The following is a 17,282-nucleotide window of genomic DNA, read 5'->3' as shown; positions in this document are numbered from 1 at the left end:
GCATACAATTCTACAATAAACTACCAATTGACATCTTGGAGATGTCTCTTAAAAAGTTCAAAGTTTGTATTAAACGTAAGCTTATAGAAAAGTCCTATTATAGTATAAAGGACTACGTAAACGATAAAAAAGCTTGGGTGTAAATTATTGCTCTAACCAGGTTGCTCTTCTAATAATTTAAAATTACATTGTGAGATGGCGATAACAAAAAAAAAAAAAAAAAACACCCGGCTAAGTTTGTTGTGGGCTTCTTCTTAGACCGGGACGCGTTTGGAACCCTCGTAGCTTTAGTTTTAAGTTTACGAATGTGGTTATCGCCATCATCTCACTACCGTGTAATTCTTATGTACGCATCAAAAGTGCCACCTGTGGGCCTACTTGAATAAAGATATTTTTGACTTTGACTTTTGACTATCCTTGGCTTTGAATTGACTGATTTAAAAACTTGAACCCCAGACGTGCGTCCATTATTCATGGTCAGGCACACCGCGTGTCGTTAAAGCCTAAAACTTTATAGCGGTCACCACGGGGCCAATAAAAACACTGGGCAAAATTGCAAATTAAAATTTAAATATTTCATGACTAGTAATTTGTAGGAGGCATTGTGTGGGTGGAGTTTTATTACTCGGGACTTTATAACTCGGGTTTTACTCATAAATGTTTGTTGTGATTAGGTTGTTTCATTATCGTCATCTACTGAATTTCTACTTAGAATAGAATAGAATAATTTCTTGTTGCTTTGTCTGTGTACAGTTTTTTTTGTAAATGGGAAAAGTGTAAACAGTTTGCCACTTTCTGGCGTGCAATTTTCTTATATACTACGCGTACGACTATTAACTTAACACTTAAAATTCTAAACTCTAGACACTAATTAAGAACTGTCACATAAAAATATTCGTTCATATTGTAATATGCCCTACACATTAACCAAATTCTAAACCTATTTTGAAATCGATTTTTTATTACCATGACTTCTCATTTAAGTTTAAAAAGTTTGATACCACAGGCATAAGTGTTTTCGCAAATACGTAACATTTCTTTTGAGGAATACATATATCATATTTATATTATCTTTACATTTGACAAAATACTTCTCATTTTAACAAAAAGAGGCAAGTCACGGGAGAAGTCAAGATATTCTTTATTTGTAAACATTTTGTACCGATGCATCCCTTCTTCTAGTTCTTTATCAACCCATTACTGGCCAGCTAAAGAGTATAGGTCTCCTCAAAGAAAGATACCAGTTTAGGCCGTGGGCTGTATGCCGGCTAAGTTCGGATTTGTAGGAAATATTACGGAACTCTTAGACATGCTATACTCACGATGTTTTCCTGCATTGTTATACTTAACCAAACTAAATAATAAATGCTATATGTGTGTCTGTTTGTTTGTACCTATGTTCGCCTCAGTCACTGATGAACTTCGGGCATGCTAACACCTTTGAGAGGGTCATCTAATACCTTTAGGCCAGGTAATACTACTTACGCGCGACTGTTACTGATTGGTAGCGGTGATAGCCTAAGGTAAGGCTTTGGCTTCCTGGGACCTAGTTCGATCCCACCACAAACTTGTTACTTTTCGGATCAAAGTGTGTTTTTGATTTAAGAAATTGAGTATCACATGCTTTAAGCAAGAGAGAATAGTTTACTCCTGTAGTTTTTTATATAGACTATCTGAATGTTCAAACCTGTAGGTATTCTTTCCATTATCTTACAGTGCGAAAACTATATTACTATTACTTATAAGCGGAAAGCTTATGGCCAGCAGTGGGATTAGACAAGAATGATGGAAGCCAGCCTAGTATAAAAAATAATCGAGTCGCGTTTACCAATACTTGTTTAGATACAGGTCGATTTACCAGTACTTCTGGGAATTAAGTTCAAAGAATCTCAAGGTTATAGATATGAAATCAAAATGATATCTATTAAGTAATCTTTATTTAAAAATTAAAATGTATGATAAAATATGTTACACTCACAAATAATGCTATTATAAATTATGCATCGCTCAAACCAAGATCGAATTTGAAAACCTGTCCTGAGCTATATGTCGTGAGGCCCTTAGGTAATTTATAGGCCACTTAACTGAAGTGAAATTAAGTGTGTGTATCTACGATTTAAATCCACAAAATTTTCACCATTCAAAGTAATCAATGTGTGTGCAAGAGTTGATATTTCCGCAGTGCCTCCTTTCTGTTAGAGCGGGACAGTCCCGGCCCTTCTTCCTTTTCTCTCTGATCACGCGTCGGTGGCGATACTTGTTTCCGAACCCACAGGTGACGGAGCAGGATGACCACTCGCTCCATTCTGTTACCAGACAGTCTTCCGCTGTAACATAAAAACTAAAATTAAAACTATCCCAGCTGACCAACTTAGCTGGTAGAGCCTCCACAAGGTGGACAGAATATGTTATCAAACGAGTCGCATCTTCGATCAAATATTTTTGTACAAGATTCTTTAACATCGAGTATGAATCGAGATGAATCCTTAACATAGATGGTGATGCTGTCACTTAGCATCATCATCTATGTTAAGGATTAACAACAACGTGGGTCTTCTACCTTCGTTGCTTTGATCGCTTATTAATAAACATATTAGTAGTTCCGAAAACGTCCCTCGGATATTTGTAAATCAAAATGATTCTATGATTAAGCATAACGATGATGGTTGTCACTGCGTAAATTCTTGTCAACTTGGTACATCTTTTTTCCTAAAAGTATAGGTATGAATAGTTATGCAACAAAAGCATTTTATTTTTATGAATATTGGAATAAAAATGAACTTCCTTCCCCCTTCACATTTAAGTAACTTGCTTAATTGATTCCTGGATAAAGTACACCTGTTATTCCGAAGAAGAACCCAGAAACCGTATCCGAAGAATTAAAAAAAAACCTTTTTACTTATGTGCTCCTTAGGCACTAAATCAATCCCGTCAGAGTTTCACATTATAGAGATAGCTGTGGCATTCTATAGGGCTAAAAATGTGCAACTTGAGATAATTATATCTACCAAATTAAAAAAAAAAAACACGTGGTATGTATTAGTTTTACTGGATATACGGTTTCCACATGTTTAAAATAAATAACACATAATCCAACGATCATAAAGTCACGGAAAATAGCTAGTACAAGAATGTAGCATTACTTTTCTACCAATTTCTTGACCCCTCTCTGTATTTTCAATTTTCCTTTTTTAGAGATTGCTTGTAGTAATTTATATCTGTGGGGCTCGTATTATGTTATGGATATACTTCGACCCTTCTGGATCTTTTGTACTCGCCCCCGATTAGACATACCTCTTCCCAAAATTGGCATCTATGCTCAATGTGTATACCTTCACCGAAAAGTGCGTGATGGATTGTAAATTTCTAATAATAGCCTTGGTATTCCATATCGACTTGACGCGGAATCAAGATCAACTCAACTCTGAATAGAGCATCAAAAATTTTGCTAGATATCGAGGCGGTATAACTTTGTTATAAAAATGTAGGTAATAGTCGACGACGAGTTTCCCACCATCGCTCTCCACCTCAACCTGGTTACCATTCGTCAATAGAACCTTGACTGTTGCTGACTTGGTCGGAGCGCAGTTAGCTGCCCGACGTTCGAACTCGCCATTATTTTTGTTTGTATCTAATCGTTGTAACTTCGAAATTTAACAGGGAATAGGTAGGTACAGGTATTTTCTAATATGCTTGATTCATCTATCAGATTCACTCACTGTTATAGGGGGTTACTGGGGTTAAAAAATTGGGTATCGAATTGAGCCTGAAATCTTAGAATATCAAACATAGATAATGTTTGAGATTTTTAGAGGTTCTTGAGGTATTTATGTCCAAAAAGCTCTGTTAATTTCAAGATCATTATACCTTCAAGATCATTATACCTGATAATTAACTTGGTACTAAAGCTACGAGGATTCTAACCTCACACTAATTTAAAAAGAAGCCTTTAACCATTTTTCTAGGTACTATTTTATTACCACTTAAAACTTAACACCAAAGTCAAAGTGGTAGTTTTCGATTGTAAATCATATTACGTTGGATTCTGTTGACAGCGTGGTGCAGACGAGATCTGAAGTGTCGAGGGAGATGCTTGCCCAGGCCTAACTTTCTTCCATGAGCCACTGCCAATACTACGTCGTCCATATTTTCGAGGCCGGAGTCGAATTCTCGGACAGTAGTGGTTCTGGAATATAAATTTTAACGTATTTTTAATGAATAAATGTATGTATGGTGGTTAGCATATTGTTTGACTACAAATTAAGAAGACCTGGGTTCGATTCCCAGGAGTATAAATAGGCATGATAAATAATTTTGAAACCTGCCCTATGATGTTCGGAAGTATCTACTGTATCCAAAATATATTTTTTGCAGAAATTAAAGGTTTGGTGATAAATATTGCAAATTATATTTTAAAAAAATATTGCCGCGAAAACGCTCGCCGGATGTCATGCCATCATTTAGTAAGTACTTAAGATTATTGATTTTGGTATTGATATCAAAAAACTTAACAACACTTAAATTATCAGGGACAAAGTTTCAGCGGTACAAATTTTTTTTATATAGACGTCACGTTTAATTCGGTGGTTTGCCTGTTATGGCGGATTGCTAGATTTTACAGTTTTATTTATTGAAACGTTAATCGTAATACATTAATTATATTTTCATATCATTAGATAAATACAATATCCTACAGTTTTTTTGTTACTGCCATCATGTCTATTGTTCAGTATTTGTTCGGTCTGCTATTAAACTCTCAGTACCACCCAGATAAAAGAAATAAGGTTGTCTACCGAGGTGCCTTAGGGGGTCGCTGGTTCCAAGTTTTATCAGTAACATACGAGTATGATAATATTCGATTGAACCCTCGAATTCTGATAGGAGCAGCGTTGTAAGCCTATTTTTGGAAACCGTAACTCCCATGAGAGAGGATAATAGGCCGACAATGATGATGAATTAGGATAAACATTTTTAGGATTAATTCAAGATCTAAATTTAAGAGCAGAATTAATAACCTGAAAGGCGATTGAGTTACAACAACAACATTATTTTCCTCTTCATCGTACTTAGATGTAGGCACTGCGTCCTCTTCCAGATCTTTCAGCTGTTCTACATCACTCTTGGTGGTAATGTCCCTTGGTATTGGTTGATAATCTTCGACCAAGTTTACTTTCCTTCGCGGAGTGCCTTTACGTTTGTCTTTCTGTTTGAGGCTTAGAAGAAGCTCTTTACGTGCCATATCGTTTAGTTCTTTTGTCGTATACTCCTTAACCTGAAAGTTATCGTAACATTTTGATTTATTTCGTCTATTAATATTTACTGATGCGAGTTCTAGTTATTCAAAGAAGAAAGCATTTGAAAAGTGTCTTTTGAGCAATGGCATAAACATTATGATCATAGTTATTTCTAGCTTAGGAAAATAATAAAATAACAAGAGGGCTGTAATAATTTGAAGTATCACAGATTTAGACTCTTTTAGGGTAATAATAGAAACTTTTTTTTATAGTAATTATAGACGGTCCAACCAGGTGGCCCACCTGAAGGTAAGTGAAATGTCATCGCCTATAAACACAGCAATACATCGCAGGGTATACAAGGGGCATGTCTTGCAAAGTGCCGCTCAAGATCCATCAATTGGAGGCGTAAGTGCTAAGTCTTATGTGCCTGTAACTACACCGGGAACCACACCCTTCAGATCGGAACAAAGTAATGCTGCTTTGTTCCGATCTAAAGGCAGAAATAAGCATGGCGGTAGTACTTCCTCGGACGAGCTCTGTCACGAATAGCTACTTCTACTTATCGTGATAATGGTTAATATGCGGAAATGTAAGATTCTCTCCCATCTTACCTTCGAAAACTCTACTTTGGCAATAGCTGGCAACTCCCTCAAGAATGGATAATAGAAACCAGCAGCGGGATGGTTAGGATGACGAGGTCCATGCTTGGTCACGGGTTCAGGGGGTGAAGTCTCCCAGCGAGGAGCTGTGAAGGTCAGACCACTGGCAGCACCAGCGTCTAGTGGCTCCAGCTGAAAAATGATTCAGAATTCATATAGTTTCTCATCATCTTATGGATTCTAACTTTCGAAGATAGTGACCTTTGGAGATAGAGAAAAATTTTTCGACATGTTATGGTTTTAATTGAAAATGTCATTCTTATTCAGCCTCCAGTGCTCCTCACGCTACTGTTCCGTGCCGTGTAGTGACGGCAGATCAAAATACATTTATCGCCACACTTCCTCTTCCGGCGGGTGTCTTAGCGAGCGTCCTCGGTGCTATTACTACCATCTGCTGCGATCTGCCCAGCGTGATGATTATGGGCCAATCGTCCCGTTGGATGCGACCATTAGTGATTCATACTAAAGTGACGGAGACATATGGAGATGGCGGTGTAGTGGCGTGGTCAAATATCCTATATACTCCTATATACTTTCCATTTGACATTGTTTTGCGCAGCCTTCCAATCCTCCCTTGGCCAGTATGGAGGACTACGGCATAAGCCCTTCTCATTCTGAGAAGAGACTCGAGCCCTGTAATGGGCCGCTAATGGGTTGATGACGAAGTTGTGCGGATGTTTATGGAATAGAGAGGTGTCATCGACTTGTGCTATATATAAGGATAACTTACGTCCAGTGTAATTTGGTCCACCCACGATGAATCGACACATAGATTTAAGCTGTCCACTCCTACAAACCAGTCGGGTGATGGGATGATACGACATATTACTGAAATCTGAGAAACAACATTATTCTTATCACACGAGGATTAACTTTTCGTCATTCTTAACAAATCATCTTAACTTACTAAACTATGATCTCCATCAACAAAAACCATGTTCTCCGTTTCTCCAGTTCCTTCACTAATAGCCGAAGCTGAGAATTGATCGTAGACCCTCTCTTCATCATCACCTTCCTTAACTAGGTCATCCAGATTACCAAATTGGGCAAAGGTTCGTATAGATTTTCTAGCTACTTCACCGATGTGGTAAAGCTGGTAAGAGCTATTGTGAGATTGCCCTAGAAATAAAAAAGAACTGCTATTACGTCAAATAATAACTAAGATAACATCACAGCTCCCAGTATACGTGACTAAAAATGAATGAATGAATACACTTTTATTGTACACCAAATAAAAAAGTTGTAACAGAGATATATACATAGAGCAACAGAGTACAATTTGGTGGCCTTATCGCACATAGCGATTTCTTCCAGGCAACCAAAGACGCAATAGGAATAAACATAGAAAAGAGGTAGATGGTGCAATAAATGAGATAGAATCATTACTCAAATATATAGATATATTATAAATATACTACAAATATATTTAACAAAAAATCCCATGTACCCATGTACCTTTTTTCGGGATATAAATTAGCCTTTTTCCATTGCAGACCAAACAATATTTGTAAATATTCTTTTATTAAAATATATATGTATCTATAATCAAAATATAACCTAAAATAAACTATTTAAAACTAAATAAAATCTAAAATTATCTAATCTATTTATTAAGCATTGCCCCTTTGGATGCCCAAACTAATTCGTTGGCCAAGGTCGATAATTCTTTGAAAAGAGCTCTTGATATAATATAATGAAAATAGAATTGAAATTATTGGTGCATACCATCTTAGTTACATAACATTATTCAAAAATACAACAAAAATAACAATTATGTAAAGATTAAAAAATTATTATGGCATACAGAAAATTGAGAAAAACTACCAAAATTGTTAAAAAGCTTGAAACTAAATTAACTATTTAGTCGTTTTTAATAACTGTCTATAACATTGTCTTAATACTCCTTTCTCTTTACTTATTTTTGTTTAAATTCTTCCCACCGATTGTTACACATTATAGGCGAGGTGAATGACCCTGCCTATTATTAGGAAAACTAAAGACGTTGCATCGTTATTATAAGTTAAAAACATCCGGTCGCTTTTAAATTCTCAAACACGATGAAAATATTATAAAGGAGTTACTGAGTAGAAAGTTATATAGCTCTAGTAGCATTTAAACTTGTACTGTCAAGCGTTTATGGTAATTGCGAGAGATCTTAAAAGTTGTATTTATGGATAGAACCTTGTTCTTATTTCTCAGTAGAAGTATTATTTTATAGTTCAGAATGAAATAGGTATGAAGAAAAAGTGCTATACGATATTAAATAAAGCAATTAAATTTAGAGCAATGCTTTTATTGTGTAAATATTAAAAGTGTGTGCGTGTAACCTTTACGCGCGATGTAAGTAAAACTTTTATTAATATTTATTGATGAAAGAGTAAAATGTTCCTGGGACTCCGCCATCGCATTTCATATTCACTATTTCTTTTATATTCTATTTAAAGTTGATTAATATCACTTTCACATTTTATTAAATATTTAATTTGTTAGATAGAATAATTGAGAGCCGAAAATTTGAGGTTATAGATCAGCACATGTCAATATAACCTTATCATTGAATATCGCAACAGTCAGAAAATTTATTAATAATTTTATTATTACATAAGTAACGAATGAATCTCTCAATATACGTTGTATTAAGAGATTCGTTTGAAATTATTGGAAATAAATAATCCATCATTCATTGATTATGATATTTGTCACTAGCTGGCGTATAGGTCAAGAAGCGTGGAGTATGTGAGATATAGGATTTACGACCAATCCAAATTATTATTTTTTAATTGTGGAAACTACTCAGACGTCTGACTCCCTAAAGAAATTTTACTTCAAAAATCTTGATAATTCTATGCCACAAGGGGCTTGCATACCCTACAATATCGTCTTTTCATCTACAGATTGATCTTCCTATCTTACTTGTATGTCTTGGTAAAGATTATATACGATCTTCGGGCATATTTTTTATCTTTACTACTAATTAAAAAAAATTGAAATCCATGAAAAAAGAAAGGTCCACTTTAGATTTGCCTGTGATTTACTTGAGAATAGTTGAATTTTAAATCGTCATTGTAGATATAATTCAAAAATAGCTAAATATGTTATCAAATAAATTGAAAGGGAATTTATAGTAAAATGTTGGAGCAAGCGAGGGTGAAAGGAGAGTGACCGCAATATAGCGGGTATGTGACGTGGAATTCATCGCGTAATAGGAAATTTATTTGGTGTAACGCATCGGGCTACCTTTGAATATTGATCTCTGGTGACCGAGTAAAATCTCTGGTAGGGTTGTCAGTTCTACACATAATTGTTTTTGAAGTTAAACTTTTTTTAAATCGTTTGGATTTGAAACTCGACGGAACGAAAATGCGTAACGATAAAGAAAAAAACACATAGAGGATTAAGTCAGTGAGAGACATAATATAAATTATTATAATTAAATAAATTTTACAAACAAAAATTTAAAAACTTAGCCATTTTGGATATCAAAAATAGTATTTTATTCGATCTTCCAATAACCGTTGGCAACTTGGATTTAAAGTTCTATATTCTTCTTTTACTTACTTCTTCGCATGAAACTTTCAGTTTCTTACCCTATTTCACACAATACACCCGACGCTTGCGCGATTAATTCTTTTGCTCGATTCCTAAGAACGTAAGTTCATGTTAAATAGCTTTCCACAAAAATCGGACAGTCGAATTTTTCGATTCCAGTTAGTAGTTCCAGATATAACAAAAATTACACACATAGTGTAAATTGAGTTTTATACTCATGGTTTAATCTACTAAAAAATATACCTCAAAGTAAGGTTCAGTTGTAGGTTTTGCGAATGATATTCATAACGAACTTAAAACGAGCAGAATGGCCTCATGATGATATACGAGTATAATACAAAATTGAAAAAGCTTCATATTATTCCAGTCGACATAATGAGCCCAGGTGATATATATTTCCTCAAAATCACGGTAATGTACCGAAGCTCGATTTTATGGCGGTAATTAATTTCGGAATATGGCGACACTCTGTGCAATTGTGTATGATTTATGTGCTCCTTGCAAACTGAACAGTTTTCGAGAACCACTGGCTTTATTAATGTTCATACGCTGCATAAAACCGATTAATAAAATGTTAGCTGACGTCTCCTGGAGGTATTCATATAAAATCATAAGCTAGGCTAATTCGAGATTCAAACTCAAAATTAAAAAAAAAACAATACTAAGTAACAATACAATAATAAGTCTATCATAATCGATGTGAATACATACTTATTTTTATAGATTATATAGATTGCAGAATAGTTTAAGAGTAGCGCCATTGACAGAAAACATGAGGAGTATATAATAGTCTGACATAGTATGGTCTTGCAATGTGGAGGGAATTTTGTTACCAGAATTGATAATATTTTGTATATTATTAGTATGATAGTATTTTGTTGAAAAAAAAGGACTTAAAAAGTGGGTGGATTGCCTAAAAGAGTATAGTGGGATTACGACAGTAGAAGTGACTACTTGGAATCCAAGGTGGCTTTCAGGGTTTTTGAGTTTTTGATATCCAAGATGGCAGCCACGGTAAGTTGTCATTTTGAATCTATAGATGTAATTTCCGGGTTCATTGTTCACTGTCTGAGTTTTCGGGGTTTACTTTTAAGCAAAATTTATTCATGCGGTTAGATTCTTTCAAAAATTTAGTCACGTGGTCACACTTGCAACATGAACACAAACTTAAAGTGTAACAATAGGATAAATAGAAGCTGGAAAAGCATTCAAGGTTTTATCGGAGCATATTAGAAACGGTGAATCAATTGGGACGATTATATACGCATCAAAAGTGCCATCTATGTGCCTATTTGAATAAAGAAATCTTTGACTTTGACTTTGAATATAAACGTCGTATTTTGTCATAAAGTAATACTGACCTTGTTCAGAAAGGCTGTACGTAAATATATGCTGGGTCGCTTGATGTTTATATTTAAATCGAAACGTCAAACAGACTTCCACCATGTTTTAGTAGGAGTAGAACTTTTTGTGATACAGCGCATCCGTGGAAGAGCTACCGCTACTATGCCTCTTCATTCCTGCCATTCTTATCTCAGGAAGTACCGGTTCGTTTTGAAAAATGTTTTCAGTGTTGGATAGCCCATTTATCGAGGCTAAAGTCTATAATATATCATGACACTTAGACCAATAGCATAGCACCAATGAAGAATGTTTCAATTTTTTTCTTTTGCGATCTTCCGCTGCGTGCGCTGTTTATATAAAATTTGTAGGACGAAGTTGTTTCCTTTTAAAAGTAAAACCAAGACTGCGACAGTATATACGAGTATCTTGATTTATACGCGGACAAAGCCTGGGACCGCTAGTAAGTCTATAATTGCATATATTGTAAACGGTATATTAAATACGCATCCCTGTTCTTTTGTATTTTTGATTGAAATCAGACAAAGGGTTTCTTTCCCGGGGAAAAAGGACAAAATATGCCTTTCACGGAGCGACGTGTTCGAAGATTTGTATCCTATCGGGTAATTCAATATCGTGACATAATAGAGCCTACTTTGTACCCCGGTCACGAAGGAACCGTCTGGGCCTAATTGTATAGCACTTTTCTACTCTTTCAGCGTGGATTCTAGGTTTTCTTATGCCAATTCTAAGATATAGTAAACTAAAAAAGCTTTTATGTTATATTATTTAACTTTCGTTCAAGAACAACAGCTTAGTATCTTACAAAATGGCTTACAATACATTGTTAATTTACGAAATGTGGCGTCAACTGCGTAAACCATATTATATTGCTTAGTATAGATGGCAATGTCCTGCGATTAATGTTCTTTTTTTGAACGCAAAACCCACGGCTGCAATGTCACTTGGTGTTGCAGTCTTAAGATGGTAGCGAGCTAACTTGTTAGGGGTAAGACAGTTGTAAGACAACAGCGTGACAGCTATAGTTATTTAAAAGAGAGTGTACCGTTTATAAACATGATGCCATTTATTTAGACTAACCAGGTATCAAACCAAAGTACCTTATGCTTATGAGTCTGCAACCAAGAGGGCATCAAACGTACCCATTTCCTTTTAGCATTACTCGAACTGGCAGTTAAGCTATCTAGATTCAATACCCCTTATCTTAAAGTAAGTACCCACTTAAAGCAGACGCTGCGATCAGGTAGAATGGAAGTTCCAGATTATATCGCCCTTAGTCCAAAGGTTGAAGGGAATACAAATAAATACCGTTTTATCTCTGGTAAGTAAAGTTGAACGCACATGATTATACGCACCGCAAACGATGCATTTTTAAATATAGGATAGAAGCAGGCGTTACTTTGCGGAAATCTTTTAAGCTTAATTTTTTTTTTTTTTTTTTATTAACGAAAGGTCAGCGTTTGACGACAATCATGCCCGTTAGAAAGCAATGATGAGGTCTAGGTTGGAGCACGCTTGCCTAGAAAAAGCCTATTCGCTCTAGCCTTGAAGGTACTCAAATTATACGTGGCAGGAAACACAGTTACCGGGGCGTTCCACGTATCAGAAACGTGGATAAAAAACGTTTCGTGCGTATTGATGGAATATCAACCACATAAGGATGCCACCGCTCACGGTGTCTCGCTGTTCTGTGGTAAAACGGGTAAGGAGGAACAAGATTGTGAAGTTCCTGAGCACACTCACCGAAGTATATCCGGTAAAAATCCGATAAACAGGTAACATTGAGTCGGTGCTGGAGACTATGTAGTTTCGACTGTGTTAACGAATTGTCGCCTATAATTCTCCTGGCGCGGCGATCCACCGAATCTAAAGCTTCAAGCTGGTACTTGGCAGAGCCACCCCACAGGTGACTTCAGTACTCCATGCTTGTTCGCACTTGAGCATGGTACAGTGCGAGGCGTTGACCTAGCGTGAAGTACCGCCTAACTTTATTAAGGATACCAAGTTTTTTAGCAGCCACTTTGGCTTTAGATTCGATGCACTTGCCAAAATTGAGATTGGATGAGATGTTGACACCTAAGAGCTCAATATGGTCGCCAATTGGAACGGATACACCCCGGAAAGTGGGAGCCAAGGTGAAAGGGTATTTTCATAATAAATGATGAATTTTTAAATAAAATACTTATCCCTCGCATACACGATCAATAATATTCTAGTTAACGTACTATCCTTCTATGATAAATAAATTCCTTCATTGTGTTTTTATTGAAAAATAAGCTTTCGTCTACGTAGATTTTTTTTTCAATGTGTGTTCTTCTTGTGTGCACTTCCGAAAAGCAATTAAAGTGAGTGGATATCTATAGTTATATTTGTAGATATAATATTTTTTTACTATATAAATACATTGAACATATTATTTGGTGGTTCGCCGTTGTAAGACAAAAAAACCCATGGTTGGAAAATTGAAGCAGCATGAATTATTCAAAGTCCTATTGATTTTGCTTAGACGTCCAATGTTATTATCTAGAACCTTACATTTAAGCCTTCGCATGCGGTCCAAGTACATCGAGCGACGTTTGTTACAATATGCGATCAACTTTAAGCCACGAAATGTCATCTAACTTCGGAGATAAAAGAAAAACTTCCTTCTAGTTCCCCTTCAAAGACATTCCGACGCTATTGTCTCGACGAGTGTCCTAATTACATAAAAATTCTGAACATTATAATAGAATGAAAGAAGGTCTGTCTGTATTTACTAAACTAAATTAAAGTCATTATGTTTATATGGGCATTAAATAAAAAAATGTGACTTCCTAAATTGCCTCTGCCAAGCCCTCGATTTTTTATTATAACCGAACCGAAACCCTTCCGAGTCCAACGCCAAATCCAAAAAAAAAAAAACGCAACATACCTTACAATTCTTTCCTGCAATTAAAATACTCATCATATCAACCGGCATTAACATTACCGGCCCACTACAGGGCACGGGTCTCCTCCCTCAATGTGTAGGGGTTAAGGCCGTAGTCCACCACGCTGGTCCAGTGCGGATTGGTGGACTCTACACACCTTTAGGAACATTATGGAGAACTCTCAGGCATGCAGGTTTCCTCACGATGTTTTTATATTTTAATTACTTAAAAGTTAGTGCGTGCTGGGATTTCAACTCTGTTCCTCAAAACTAAGTCGAGCTCCTGCCACTGCCGAGTCGAGCCACTGGGCTACCACCGCTTTATTGAACTACTAAAATAATGATAATTAAAAATGCATAAAGCCGTAGGTTTTTTTTTAAATCATCACTGCAAGCAAAGAAGCGGTCTCCTTCTAGTTAAAGGGATAAAGGTTTCCGCAAAGGCGTGTTTCTGTCAAAAAAAAATTGCCGACAAAAACGAAACTTTTGTAATTGCCGCTTCGACGAATTTGTTTTTTTTTTCCGACAGTAAAATGAATTAGCGGATGTCCCGTCTATTGTCTAATGTCCTTTTTTTTGATTTCCTTGAAGGATGTTTTCGAATGAATATACGCGTGTTAGTCACTATAAACATTTATTCATTCATTCATCTTAAAACGGTTAATTAAGGTTCTAAGCAGTTAAAGTAACGTGTCGGCCGGTTAGCGCAGTTGGCAGTGACTCGGCTTTCTAAGTCCAAGGGTTCGATTCCCACAAATGGAAAATCTTTGTGTGATGAACATGAATGTTCTTCAGTGTCTGGGTGTTTATCTGTATATTATAAGTATTTATGTATTTTATTTATAAAAATATTCATCAGCTAACTTAGTACCCATAACACAAGCTACGCTTACTTTGGGGCTAGATGGCGATGTGTGTGAGCCGTCGTATATTTATTATTATTTATTTATTTATTTATGACACAAACTGTACCTAATTTTGAGGCTAGATAGTGTGTATTGTCGTAATATATTTATATAAAAATAAACGAATTCAGTATAATATTCTTAGTTAATTGAGTTAGTAATGAATGGATATGTGTTTGTATTGTCCGCATGTGCGAGTTTTTAAAGTGGGTGGTCCTGGGTACAATCTCCGTAATGGCAATTTTAGAATTCAAAATTATTGAATTTTCTCTAATCTGGTCTGGAGGCTTCAGCCGTGACTACAAATGTACCGCCAAACGATTAACCGTTACAGTATGAAGTCGCGTAGAAACTGGAACTGTTCCCATCTTAGAGACAACTTTTAAGCTAGGAAAACAAATTGCTCCTTCGGGGTATCGAAAGAACAAAAGTAACGTGTGCCGTGTGGTAACGGCAAAACAGAATACAATTTTCACTACCCCTTATCTTACCACGGGTGTCGTATCGTGGTGACTAAGGGAATATAACAGAGAACCAGTGGCGTGCACAGGGTTTTCGACAGTGCGTGCATAGAGGGCATGCACAAGGTATGCAGATGATATAAAATTGAATAAAATCTCCAGTATGAGTTATAAATACCTGAGGGTAGGCTTTTTATACCTCTTACAATGCCTATCCTTAAGTTTTTTATAGCTCGTACTAGAGATTTTCTTCACTTTATATCATTTGCATACCCTGTGCATATCCTCTATAATGCATATCCTCTAATAATTTGGGTATGCAGTGCTTTTGTGCATGTATGAAGTGCACGCCATTGCAGAGAATGGTCAGCAGCGTCTTCTGTGCTACTATTACCATCTACTGCGATCGCCAAACCCTCTGCCCAGCGTGGTGATTATGGGCAAACCCTAGCGTTGCGCTCCCAACGCTAGGGCCTTTAGTTTATCAGTGGCCCAGGTTCAGTGGCGTGCATAGAGGGTATGCACAGGGTATGCAGATGATATAAAATGAAGAAAAACTCCAGTACAAGTTATAAAAAACTTAAGGATAGGCATTGTAAGAGTTATAAAAAGCCTACCCTTAAGTATTTATAACTCGTACTGGAAATTTTCTTAATTTTATATCATCTGTATATCCTGTGCATACCCTCTATGCACGCCACTGCCCAGGTTCATCATCAATAGCCTACTGCCTAACAAGGCAGTAGGCTATTGGGCGTAGTGGGCGAAGTCTTTGGTAACAGTCTTTATAATTCCTCAGACAATATTGTCGTCAAGTAAAAAGGTACAGAACAAATACCTACTTCGAATGTTGAGTGCTTGAATTGAAAGAATACTTTTTTTATAATTTTTATTAGGTAGTGTTTTTACCCTACACTTGGAGGAATTATAAATTTTATAAATTTTAAATGCATATAAAAATTTTCGGAACCGACAGGATTTGAACCTGCGATTCTCTGGCAATCACGGCCTGAGCGCTTTCTCCAATTAAGCTACGGCTCTCCCACCGTCGTCGATGTCGAAATTAGCATATGCCTTTCACATCAGTCTTATAGCGACTGTAGCGTCATCTAGTAGGAAACCTTGCAGTTTCGATCTACTTTTCAAAGGTCCATATTACAATGAGACACGTTTGAAACAAGAGATGACACATTGCATTTTTATAATTTTTATTAGTGTTTTTACCTATACTTGAAGGAATTATCAATTTTATAAATTTTAAATGCATACAAAAATTTTCAGCACCGACAGGATAAGAATACTTACCAAAAACTGGTGACCATTGCGCCTTCGGCCGATACAAGGGATAATCCTTAGGGAACACCTCCTCACTCCACAAAAACTTCATTGTCACTTTGTAAACAGCCATGTCATCATCGCAACCAAAACATAACCCTACCCACGTGGCGATAAATAGCAAGATGGCCGCCATTTGCGGTCGCGCCACCATCGCGAACGCACCGCTTTATTGCTAAACTAGTATACTTTTATTTTATTGGACACTTTGAGTTTCGAAATAGGATTTTTAGGTTTAATTTCACGGTTCCGTAAACACTAAAATGTTTTTACTTGATATTTATTTTAGTTCGGTTTCCACGTGCGTGCAGCGCCGTTGAAGTGAGATCGTGGACTTTTCTATTTTGGGTTCTCTTTGCGTGCGGACAGAAATAAACGTCGGGTGACGATCCGGCATTAGCGAAAGCAAATTCTGAAACAGTTCCATTTGCATAAAACTTGAATATAAATAGACTAAATGGAGTGAAAATTCGTATTGACTGAAATTTGACTAATTTAATAAAGATCTGGGTTTTTTTGACACCGGATTTACTTATCCACGCAACAAATGCCTAGTTAGGCATTTGTTGAGTGGATTGTTAAATTCAAAATTTAAAGGTTCAGTAGGCACCATCAGTGTTTACGTATCATTATTATTATTTTTTTTATAAATGTCAAGATCACTTGTTATCGATGTACGTATAAGTGATTGTGTAGAATATTGTACAAATTTATTTCTGTATATGGTATACATGTACATTGTTAGTGTCCTTTATGTTTAAATAAGTAACTAGCTAACCCGCGCGACTTCGTCCGCGAATGAGCTGACTTAAAAAAATATTAATGTGTAATATTATGTTGTCGCGGACTGTTTTATAGAACGTTAA

General features: G+C 36.2%; 1 protein-coding gene across 2 annotated transcripts; it reads right to left on the bottom strand.

Annotated features, from left to right (window-relative positions):
- Window positions 1-1,967: 1,967 nt before the first annotated feature.
- Window positions 1,968-16,737, bottom strand: LOC120629866 (spondin-1-like). 2 transcript variants are annotated; one of them, XM_039898939.1, is made up of 7 exons: window positions 16,387-16,737; window positions 6,804-7,015; window positions 6,627-6,731; window positions 5,849-6,028; window positions 5,016-5,272; window positions 4,038-4,186; window positions 1,968-2,327 (listed from the first exon to the last, which is right to left on the bottom strand). In XM_039898939.1, the coding sequence occupies exons 1-7, from the start codon at window positions 16,568-16,570 to the stop codon at window positions 2,134-2,136; spliced, it is 1,281 nt and encodes a 426-aa protein (XP_039754873.1). In that variant the 5' UTR covers window positions 16,571-16,737; the 3' UTR covers window positions 1,968-2,133. The 2 variants fall into 2 exon arrangements, with proteins under 2 accessions (XP_039754873.1, XP_039754874.1); XM_039898940.1 differs by having other exon boundaries at window positions 5,067-5,272.
- Window positions 16,738-17,282: the final 545 nt, after the last annotated feature.

Source organism: Pararge aegeria, chromosome 15 (assembly GCF_905163445.1).
Source record: "Pararge aegeria chromosome 15, ilParAegt1.1, whole genome shotgun sequence".
NCBI classification, from domain to species: Eukaryota; Metazoa; Arthropoda; class Insecta; order Lepidoptera; family Nymphalidae; genus Pararge; species Pararge aegeria.
The sequence above is the reverse complement of the archived record's forward strand: the minus strand, read 5'-3'. Positions and strand labels throughout refer to the sequence as shown.